The 11,913-nt window shown below is 41.9% G+C and overlaps 1 protein-coding gene across 1 annotated transcript; it reads left to right on the top strand.

Annotated features, from left to right (window-relative positions):
• The first annotated feature begins 5,877 nt into the window (after positions 1 to 5,877).
• Positions 5,878 to 11,609, top strand: elovl1a (ELOVL fatty acid elongase 1a). The gene is made up of 8 exons (XM_083781161.1): positions 5,878 to 6,136; positions 7,184 to 7,285; positions 7,416 to 7,606; positions 7,764 to 7,844; positions 8,057 to 8,113; positions 8,377 to 8,482; positions 9,217 to 9,356; positions 10,977 to 11,609. The coding sequence occupies exons 2-8, from the start codon at positions 7,225 to 7,227 to the stop codon at positions 11,289 to 11,291; spliced, it is 951 nt and encodes a 316-aa protein (XP_083637287.1). The 5' UTR covers positions 5,878 to 6,136; positions 7,184 to 7,224; the 3' UTR covers positions 11,292 to 11,609.
• Positions 11,610 to 11,913: the final 304 nt, after the last annotated feature.

The raw sequence follows: 11,913 nt of genomic DNA, 5'->3' as shown, positions 1-11,913 counted from the left end.
GTACTTGTCTGGGTTCTCTGCCTTAAGCAGAGTGGTGAGGATGATCTCCCAGTGTAAAGGCAAAGGGCATGCAATTTGTGATACCTGCACCAGTGCCAGTTGAAGAGGATGAGGATGCACAGAGGTGGAGTCAGCTGAATCGCATGATTCAGAAACCAGTGACACAGAATGCTCTGACACATGTGTTTTGTTTTTGTAAAAATTACAAACCCCAAATAAATTGCTTTCCTATTCAAAAGTAATGTTTTCACGCTACTGGATGGTGGCCATCTTGAATTTTGGGGCCAAAACGAGATCTTGTGATTAAAATGGTGTCAGATTTGGAATCATCATGGTTGACTTGTATGAAAAGTGTCTTCATACATGATTCTAGGTCATCTGGATCAAAAGTAATTTTTTGTCTATGGCACGGTGCGTCATTTTGAATTTGGCAAGGGCCATGGGGGCTAAATCTTTTATAAAGGGTCCATGGAAGTCAAATCAATCATCAAAACATTGTTGTTGCCGCAGAGGATGGTCACAGAACCTTAGTTTGTGAGTCTAGGCGCCCCAGGGTTCCCCAATAGGCGGCCCGCGGGCCATTTGCGGCCCACAGAGCGCCCCCTTGTGGCCCATGAAAGAATTAAAAAAGAAAAAAGGGTCCCAGATATAAATGGCATTAAATGGGGGGTCAGTAGCCTATGCATGTCAAACTGGGCATCCTTTTCAAATGGGGTCTTGCCCTGAAAATGAATTTTCAGGGCAAGACCTCGACCTCGCGCGTGCAGACTCGGCCCCCAGCCTGGTACGCTAGTCAAAATATGGCCCTTGAGGAAAATTAATTGGGGAACCCTGGGGGCCTACTAATTAAGATGGAATATGAAATATCAGACAGATCCGTCTTGAACACATGACTATAGAGATACTGTGTAACGATTTAGCTAGATTGTTTGACTGAATCTGGAGGAGTAATGTGTTTTACAAAAGTTGGCCTCCTGGTGGCGCTATAACAGGCCGTTCTGGAACACACACACACGGACAGAGTGCAAACTATGTTCCCTCAGCCTACGACAACCTACCTCCTCCCTCACCCTAACCCTAACCTCCCCCGGGGCAGACACCTAAACCTAACCGCAACCCTCTCCCGACCCGCAGCGCACCCCCGGAGCAGACACCTAAACCTAACCGCAACCCTCTCCCGACCCGCAGCGCACCTCGGGGCTGAGGGAACATAGGGCTGAGGGAACATAGGTATGACCCCCGTCCGGGAGTCTGTGTACAGCTATTGTTTTTTGCAAAACACATTGTTGGAACAAAATGCCTCAAATCAACCAATTGCCAGAAGTAATAACACCCTTTTCACATTGGCTTATTATAGCGCCACCAGGAGGCCACAACCTGAAGGCCCAGGGGCACTTTTTCTATAGCCTGGTTAATAAACCAGACCGAATCATTTCTATAGTTTGATTTGATTTGTATTGTCTCCACGACTCCCCCAGGCGGGGTCATACACGCACGCACGCACACACACACACACACACACACACACACACACACACACACACACACACACACACACACACACACACACGCACACACACACACACACACACACACACACACACACACACACACGGACGCCAGTGCACGACGAGTGCAAAACATACTCCCTCTCTCTCGATGCCTTCGGCCTGGTGGAGAGTCGAGACAATAATAAAAATGCCCCTCTCGTCTCCATACATAATAAGCTTACGAAAATAATAATCGCCTACCGTATGTCCTAACAGGAGGAGTCCATCCCAGATAACAGGTTTGTAGAGCACACAATAAGTTACTGTGTTGTTGAAATGGAAGCTGCCAGCTTGATTTGTCTTCTGAGGACTTCTAAAAATCATGACCACATGGCAAACAGCAGCATCTAGTGGTCAGAGAAGGTGTCCCATGAGACGCACCTTCACCAAACTCGATGCTGATTACCAGAGTTAGTAGCGTCCCCACTCCACAGTCAGTGGTCATTTTGCAGCCACAAACTTACCACCGTGTCAAAGCGGCAAAGCCGTTTATATATAACTCTATGGTCAAAACGCCCCCAGCTCGACATTGAGTGAAGATTTAGCATTTTGTTGTGTTCTGCAAAACTGGTGTTCGAACTTAGGTGAGTTTGTCAGAGCCACACATGCACATTTGATTGTAATATCGTGGGGAAACATAACAGCCTAGCTCTGGTCCATAGCCTTACTGCAAGGCAGCAAGAGCAGTAATATGGACCACAGCTACAGCCTATATTTTGGTGGACTGGCCTGGGAACTTGGGAAGAGTTTATTTCGCATTCAAACATTTTTAATTCCCTGTATTTAAAAATTCATATAGCATATAACACAAACGGTATTATGCCCACAAAAGACGGCAAAATATGTAGGCCTACAGAATGAAGACAAAACATATGAAAACGTCACAACAAACAATCAACCATGGGAAGCTGAGTTTCAGTCAGTTTAGCATACCCACTGATGTATTTGCATGCAAGTAGGTAGGCCTACTCTTTTGACAATAAATATAGCCTAGAGGGTAACCTCTGACCTCACGCATCAGTTTCACAAACTTTGGCCTAGTCCTCAAAATCATGTAGTGCATTTAGTGCATGTGGGGGTCTTGGGATAAACCCCCATAGGGCCAAGGCTTGAGCAAATTCTAATTTGTTCTATGTCTTGCAGTTCTCTTAAAATTATGAACAATAGCAGCCTGGATGTGCATGTTTTGGGTTATTTAAGGGAACCTGTTGTCTGTACAGACAGACAGATGACTATCAAGTGCTGCCTAAAGGCATAAATCCAACAACTTGAACAATGTTGTGACGCCCACTGGAAACATTCATGTCTTAAGCCAGGTGACATGTTCGGCAACCTAAACAACATTACACGAACAATGATCACAGGGTGAAAAACCTATGCTATGCACATCATTTATTCAAATGGCAAGTGTCGTGGATCCTCTCCTTCTCTCACAGCGCTGTTGAGCAATGAGCTGTGCTAGTCTCCGAGCACCATATGAATGCAATGCTCTTTGTCTCTGTGCAGTGAATTCTGCCATTTGGGCAAAACTGAGAGCTAAGCTAACCAAACATGAATACGGTCACAAGATCCACCAAAACAGCCGTCGTTTAGTAGCATAATATGCCATCTGTGTCAAACAAGTGATGCTCTGGACAGCACTGAATGGCCAAACAATGGCCACTACTTTTTTCTTCATGGCATTGGAATGTCATGACAGCAGCAGCAGTCATAATTAACTGCTGCTTTAATGAAAAACAGCAGAAAAGCCATTCTATTCTTTAGTATGTCTGATACAATAGGGCAGGCCTACTAGTGTTTCGCAATAGAATACAAGTTTCCTTTTCAATAATAGTAGATGGTAGTTATTGATTTGAAACCGCTTGGTTTTACTGTGCAGTCTTCATGGGATATAATAATAAATATATATAATAATGATCTTCGTTTCTGCAAACGTTTTGGTGGCCTGAAGACACTGCAATTTAAAACCATACCTTCTTGTTTGTAGTCCCTGGATGCCTGAGGCCACCTAGCTTCAAGGAAATGTGCAAGGCGTTAAATAGATCACAAGCAACTCCTTTGACAGCTGCATTTACACGAATTTGTCTTTGATAAACAATCTGCCTCTAATCACACAAATAATCACACCTGTGTGATGTGAGGGGCACTCTTATTATCATCAGAATCTGCGTGTTCACCTTCGTCTTCAATGTTTGTGTTAACGCAATGTTTATGTTTGCACAAACACTCAAAGCTGGACATTCATTGTCAATGGCATTCAATGTTTGTGTTTGCACAAACACTCAAAACTGGCCATTCATTGTCAATGGCATTCAATGCTTGTGTTGGGACAATGTTTGTGTTTACACAAACCCTCAAAGCTGGACATAGGAGGGGCTATAGCACCCCTCAAAAATAAGAATGGATGTTTTGATTGTTAAAAAAAGTGAGGGGCGCTAATATATTAAAGTCTAACTCATGTTGCTATGATTAGGTGATGTAATGGTGCTGTAAAACAAACAGACAAAACAAACATTAAACTCTCTTTATTGTCAATGGCGTTTTTAATGGGGTTTTTTTAAACTAAAAACAAACCTGTATATAGGAGGGGCTAGCGCCCCTCAAAAATGTTGTAGAATCACCTTATGTCTGGGAATTTCTGGGAATATATGAATGACGCCATTGCAATTAGCTGATGACGAGGGGAGATTGCGCCAGTGCCTGGGGGTTTATTGTCGATGCCTTAATATACAGTAAAGAGGCACCTAAGACAGAGCCAGAACAGCAGATTCATAATATTGGTGCAGAAGAGAACTAAGAAGACTCTGAGACTTTAAGACTTTATAAGACTCAACTGATTATTTAAGTACTATACTAATCTTATCGCGACCCTGGACGATTGCTGCCAGAACAAACGTAATTAACTTGTTCGTCCCAGCATTCATTGTTTCAAAGAGATTGCAGGCACAATTAAGAAAAAATGACAAAAATGTCTGATTTGTAAACATTAACCTCAAAGTAAATCCCCTTGTTTACGTGCTACATGTCTTAAGCAGTGTGTCTACGTGCTACATGTCTTAGGCAGTGCGTCACCTGTCATGTTTCCGGTCCTGTCATGTCCTGTTCTGTGCCTCTGTCACCCCCCCCCCCCCCCCCCTGTGCCTGAATTCTTCTCGTTCCAACCAACCTTTCATTCCAAAGTATGGGTTAGTTTCAAGGCCTATCTGGTCCACACACCCATCTTTCAGCGGTTGAGGAACAGGTAGAACCAGAGCCACAGGTGAGCTGTATGCAACATATGGGCGTTACCGGGGCAGCCCTAAGCCTGGCTTCAATATGCATCTCGGAGAGTGAGCACCTCGAAAGACAGAAAGGGATGGGTAACCTTAGAAGTTGCCTCATGTTGCCCTATATGATAATTCACCTTTAGCCCAAATTCTGTTCAGACGTCTGCGTTATCGCCTTGAGATTGATAACCGCAGGGAAGGAGGATAGTGGCAATGTCACATACACCTCTAATGAAGCCAGAGAAATCCATTCAGTGTTTGTTTTGAACTCCAAGTGGACTTGACCTATTACAGTACCTCTAATGATGGCATTGCCACAGTAATCAGATTTTTGTACTGCAAAGATAAGTTCCATAGTGGGAGTTCTGGTCTTGTTTTGGTTATTTTTTTAATTAAAAATAAAGGAATCCACAAAACTAGCTTCAGTATTTCTACCATGTAGCGCAACTTTCGTTCAACTTAGAACCATCTGTCACATGAAACTATTTTTTGTGTCCAGTATCACTACACCAGCAGCATCACAAACCCATAGTTACATGTGACAGAGGGGTCAAAGTTGAACGAAAGTTGCACTATATGGTAGAAATAGGTCAACAATACAAATGATGCTAGTTTTGTGGATTCATTTATTTTTAATGCGTGGCTCCCAGGGACCCCCACCAAATGCCCGGAATTACTTAATATTCACCAAAATAAGACTAGAACTCCCACCACAGAACTCGGGCAATCACTTAATACCTTTGCAACCAAAGTATTTCCTACAGCTTTAAGCTAAAAAATATTTACTAACCCTTTAACAGAAGGAAGGGGGTAAAGTAAATTGCAAACAAGGCAATAAATGTAAAACAATTGAGATAAATGGATATTTACACTAGTTATTAGATCCCAACCCTTTCAATGACCATTAGTGAAACATGCAAATGATGGGATGTATGAAGTGTGCATAAGTAGGTGGAGCTTAGGGCTGAAATAGGGTGTGGTCCTGAAACTAGCAAGGCGTTGTCTGTCGCCTGTCCCTGGTTTTAAATGCTTCCAATCCCATGCTGTCATACCGTAAAACACTCCTCGTATGCCTGTTCATCTGTCATTCCCCTTCTCATCGTTCCAGGTTCTTGGTGGTTATTTGGGAAAGGATTTCAACAATAAGGATTTGAGACCAACCGGAAACTACAGCCTAAGGACTACAATTATTTATTTATATCCCTAATTTTCACTGTACTGTGTTGGCGGCACACTGCAAGCACTAGTGGTGCCTACGTGAGCTTTTCAACTGTTATCGCCATCAGAATTACAAGAGGGCTTTCGACTTGAGCTCAGCAGGTGAGTGTTTTGCTGATGCACAAAGATACATTAGGATAGGTGTTAGAGTGATGTCATGTCACCAGATGTGTCATTCACACACTACTGTTGTAATATGAATGATTATGACCATTGAGTTTTTCTCAGTAGGGCATGTTTCTCACACTGCATTGTGGTCAGACCATTGTATTTTGTATACACAGCTATCTTGTCATGGTTGGCAGGGAAACATTCCCATTTTGAGTGTTTGTGTGTATATCATTTGTATTTAGAATGAATGAATCGGCTATGTTCTTGTGAGATGACATGCTAAGCTAATGTAGGTTGAATAACCATATAGGCTTGCCCTTCTGTCTCACCTGTTGAACTTGCTCTGTTAGTCAATGAAATGCCTCATTGTTGGAGTGGCACCACTCTTTTCTATTTTTTGAGTGGTGCAACCACAGCTATGTGTATCCCTGGCTGGGTCTGTCTGTCTGAGCACGAAATAGCATTTGGTTAGTTTTCACAACAGAGTCACTGTTGCGCAGCCTAACACAGTGTATATATGATGATTTGGGGTGGTACATTACAGTAGAGGGACCCCCTGGGGACCCCCACACGGTGTCATTTCACCCTGGCCGTCGTTCCTGTGTGTCTGGAACTTCCTTCGACCCCCCCGTCGACCCCCCCCCCCCCCACTCACTTCACATGGGTGTGATCTTTTATTTTACATGAGGCAATTGGCACTGCCACTACTATAATTTGACTTGCTGTTAGTAAAGAGTTATTAGTCTGTTCTTACTAACTCCATTTTGGTAAACACAAGGTTTTAGTCAATCAGTCAAGTTTTAGTAAATCACAAATCTTGTACTGTACAAGTTTCCCCATTTACTATTACAGACTATTTGGTGTATGGGGGCAGCGTGAGCCGTTTGATGAGCCGGGCACAGCTGTCTCGTGTTTGTTTAGTCAGTGTGCGAGCAGCTGGACAGGTTGCTCTGTTACTGTCTATACCATCCTCCCAGTTAGCTCAGCCTCTTTTCCTGGCATTGAGATTCTGACTGCTTGTCTTTCTGTGTATTTCAGGGATCTGTACTAGTCCACGTGAACTGAGGCAGTCAGTCAACATGCTGCGAGAAGTTCTATCGAATGTTTTAGAATTGCATGCCAGTATCCTGAAAAGAACTGGTGAGTGTCTTAAGCTTCTTGTGTTATTCATTTTTATACATATTTTATTATTACTATCACATGAAATCTCATGTAACCGTTGCTGCTAGTATGCTGAGATATTGATGCGTGTTACTTTTGTTGTCTTCAGATGAGAGGGTGAGACCCTATCCTCTGATGCAGAGCCCCATAGAGATGTCCTCCATCCTGTTGGCCTATGTGATTTGTGCTGTCTATATTGGGCCTCGCTTAATGGCCAACCGCAAGCCCTTTCGCCTCAACACGACCATGATTTTCTATAATTTTTCCATGGTGGCACTGAATGCCTACATAGTGTATGAGGTGAGCATGATTATTATTTTCATTTACTGTAATGTTTTATCAGTTGCTAACATTCCCTTGAGTGATTATATTTGACTGTGTGTGTGTGTGTGTGTGTGTGTGTGTGTGTGTGTGTGTGTGTGTGTGTGTGTGTGTGTCTGTCTGTTTTGCTAATCAGTATTTGGCGGCAGGATGGGGCACAACCTATACCTGGAGATGTGACCTTATTGACACCTCTACCACTCCAGAAACTCTAAGGGTAAGCTAACACTTCCTGTACCATCAACCTCCCATAGTTGGGATACTTGATAAAGAATCTCAGGATTGTGACCCAAAAAGCAAAACTGTTTTTTTTTTCAACCTGAAGTTTTGTCCCAATGTTGTAAGCTTTAATTTAAAACTCATAAATTGAATAGGTGGTTCAACATAACAGTTGCCTGACTGATCTTTGTCATTCCTTACCTACTGTAGATGGTTCGAGTGTGTTGGATTTTTTATATTTCAAAATACATTGAGCTCCTTGACACAGTAAGTATTTTTTCTGTTTTCTGTCAAATTTTATTGCATTCATTTTCCATACTTTTGACTTTAGATAGTAGTAAAAGTTTTTGTGTTTTTTTTAATGTTTTTTTAACCTTGTGTAATATGTGATGTTTTTGCGCAATGAGTTTATATATTGTGCAATGTGTAGATATTTAGTTTTTTGTCTTGGTGTACAGCACTTTGGTCGGCCGTTGGCTATTCTTAAATGTGCTTTATAAATACAATTTACTTGACTTGACTTATTCTAGGTATTTTTTGTGGTGAGAAAGAAACAAAGCCAAATCACATTTCTCCATGTGTTCCACCACTCCTTCATGCCCTGGACCTGGTGGTGGGGTATCACTTTGACCCCTGGTAAGCTTCACACAACATGTATAATGTCATGCAAAAACAAACCGTGTAAACCGGAGATTTTAAACACTATGCAGTGAGCTCCACAAGTAATTGTGATGGCATCACATTTTCATGCTAGAGTGAAAAGCAGCGTCAGCTTGAAATGGGAAATATTTTCCTTATCAGAAAGTACAGTAACATTGGCAGGAATCCTTTTCACAAACGATCACAAACTAGAAATGTCTAATGATGTCTAGTCTGCAATTTGTAAACATTGATTTTCAGTCTGGTTTCAGTCTTGTATTTATTTATTTTTCACTCTAAAGGTAATGTCTTTGGGGTGTTGTACTGATCACCTATTCACCAATCTTTTCTTGAGTTATTTTACTCTTTCTCTCTCTCTCTCTCACTCACTCACTCACTCACTCACTCGCTCGCTCGCTCGCTCGCTCACTCACTCACTCACTCACTCACTCACTCACTCACTCACTCACTCACTCACTCACACACACACACACACACACACACACACACACACACACACACACACACACACTGACACACTCTCACACACACACACACACACACTGACACACTCTCTCTCTCACACACACACACACACACACACACACACACACACACACACACACACACACACACACACACACACACATACATACATGTAGATTGTAGAGGGAGAATCTGAAAATACGTCTTTTAAAAAACTAATAATAGGTGTTTTTCTTTGTCACCAGCATCGGGAATGGGCACCTTCCACTGCATGGTGAATTCAATGGTCCATGTAATCATGTACACATACTATGGATTGTCTGCTGCAGGACCTCGATTCCAGAAGTACTTGTGGTGGAAGAAGTACATGACGGCAATCCAGCTGGTATGTCCCTTTTCTCTACTTCTACATCAATTTGAACCCATTGAGACCTGAGACCAGATTCTACAGGGTTCCCACACATTCTTACCAATGAATCTCCAACACTTTTTCAGAATATTTAAACCAATTTCCAGGCCTATATAACAATCATTCAGTGCAATAATGAGTCTCTTACTCCTATGTGCAATGCCCAAAGACAGGCAGTGTAGCAACAATAAAGCATAGAATATAGATATAATGCTACAATTTAATTACATTCCAGATTTTGTGCCAATGTTCTGCCACATTCCTATCCTAGAGCATAGGATCATGTTGTGAGCTTGTAGATCTGTTATTGTTGTCACATACCAGTACACATTAGGCTGCAATCATGCAGCCCGTTTGGCGAATAATGACTTATGTTACATATTTCGTGTAATGTTATGTTTTTCCTTTTTTTATTAACAAAATCAATAGCCAACTATTTTTTACCAGGACCCTTGATAAATTCAAAACCTTTTCCAGCACTGGGAAATGTTTTTTTTTCTAATTTCAAAATATTTTCAGGAATTTCATGACCGTGGAGAACCCTGTACAAATGTCTTCCACTCACTCCAGAGGGATGCATTGCATATTACTGTTGTTAGTGTTGTAGCAAAAAATAGGCGATCTACAAGCTCACTATTTCTTTGCTAATATTTGAAATCCTGAAATATTTTTTTGCTATTTTTGAATTGGAATCCTGAAAACATTTAGTTATAGTTATTAAAGACATTTTAATACTAATTACTTATTTAGACTGAAGTAATTAAAGCGGGTCACAGTTGAAATCAATAATACTAGAGTGGTGCCCGTGGGGCCTCTACAGCGGTGCCCGTTGGGCACTGGCCTACTTGGAATAATTCATGCCCCATCCATGCCCATATATGGAGTTACTTGTCAGGCATGCCAAAATATGGAGTCTATGCAGACGTCATGTCTGTGTCCCTTTATTCCTATTATGGAGGTTCTGTGTCAGCCATGCCCAAATATGCAGTGTTGGGATGTCTGAACAGGCCAGCTTGTGGAGTTCTGTGTCAGGCATGCCCAAATATGGAGGTCAGAACAGGCCAGCTCCATATATGGACACTGGGCAAGGGCCCCGTCCAGAGCCTGGGCAGTGGGTCCGACCGACTCGACACTGGGCACTACACCCCCTGCGGTGGTGTGTGTGTCGAATTTGAAGTCGGTGGGGCTAACGGTAGATATCAGTAAGTGAAGGTGGGGTCCGCCAGTTGTCCATGTATGTTTTTAAATCATGATAGTTTTCTGAAAAGCCCATTTTTCTATATCAGTGGTTCTCAAACTATTTCATGTCAAGGCCCCCCCCCCCCAACATATGTTGTTCCAGGGACCGCCCAGAAGCAAAGATATGAGTTAAAAACGTTTTTTTGTTGTGAAAGAATATATAATATATTCAAAGATTTGCAAAAGTATAAAATAATGGTTAAACGCTAAAGAGACGGATGCGTTCCATGTCTTAATGGGTTAAGTTGCAGAAATGACCAGCATAGTTTATTGTACCATCATAGCTAAGCTGATGTAGTTTGTAATGCAGTATTATTCATACCATTTCTGTTCTACACTATCCTATTCCCTTCCTAGACACAGTTTATTCTGGTCTCTGTTCACATCAGCCAGTACTACTTCATGGAGAAGTGTGACTTCCAAGTTCCTACATGGATCCACCTCATCTGGATATATGGAACCTTCTTTTTCTTCCTCTTCTCTCACTTCTGGGTACAGGCCTATATAAAGGGAAACCGCCTTCCTGTGAACAATAAGGACAAGTCCAAGCAGAATGGTTTACCCCGCCAAATCGAAGTGATGACCAATGGTAAGAAGATGGAGAATGGCAATGGTATAGCACACCACTCCACGAATGGCAAAGTTATCCTTGGCAAAGTGAAGGAAGTCTAACCTTTTGTCAAGAGGAGCGAGTAATGACTGTCCAGAGAGCATCATTGAATTTTCTTCATACACGTATTTATGCCATGTTTTTGGATATGAATGGCATAAATGATTTAACAAATTGACACGGTGTTTTTCAAATGTGAGGCACATAGACGATAATTAGTTTGGTTGTCACGGATGGTATTCACAAAAACACAGGAGTTTGGTATTGTATCCCTTGGGGGGCATGATAAAATGTACATTGTAAAGACTGGCATCTGTAAATAACCTGTACAGAATTAATGTCAAAAGGTTTCTTATTTATCTTGAAATAAAAATGTTTTAGATAAATTGCTGACTTGGTTGATTAATATACACAATGTAAATAGAAATGGTAATGAATTGGTCATTTTCAGAAAGGCTTTCGGTGAATCCACAGTGCACACTAACATAAAAGATGGAGCCTGCCATGACAATTTGCTAATGAATGTCAAGCACAACAGGTGTGCAACTGTGCATGCATACACGATAAACTCAAATCTAGTGACAAAGCCTTTCAGGCTGTAGTGCCTAAAGTCTTGAGAGCTGCAGCCTCTGTACATTTTTAGAAGCTGTTACATGATTTTATTTTCCATGCTTGAGATGAATT

The sequence above is a fragment of the Protomyctophum parallelum genome (genome assembly GCF_964188405.1).
Source record: "Protomyctophum parallelum genome assembly, chromosome: 14".
Taxonomy (NCBI): Eukaryota; Metazoa; Chordata; class Actinopteri; order Myctophiformes; family Myctophidae; genus Protomyctophum; species Protomyctophum parallelum.
This window is presented reverse-complemented; position numbering and strand designations above follow the sequence as displayed.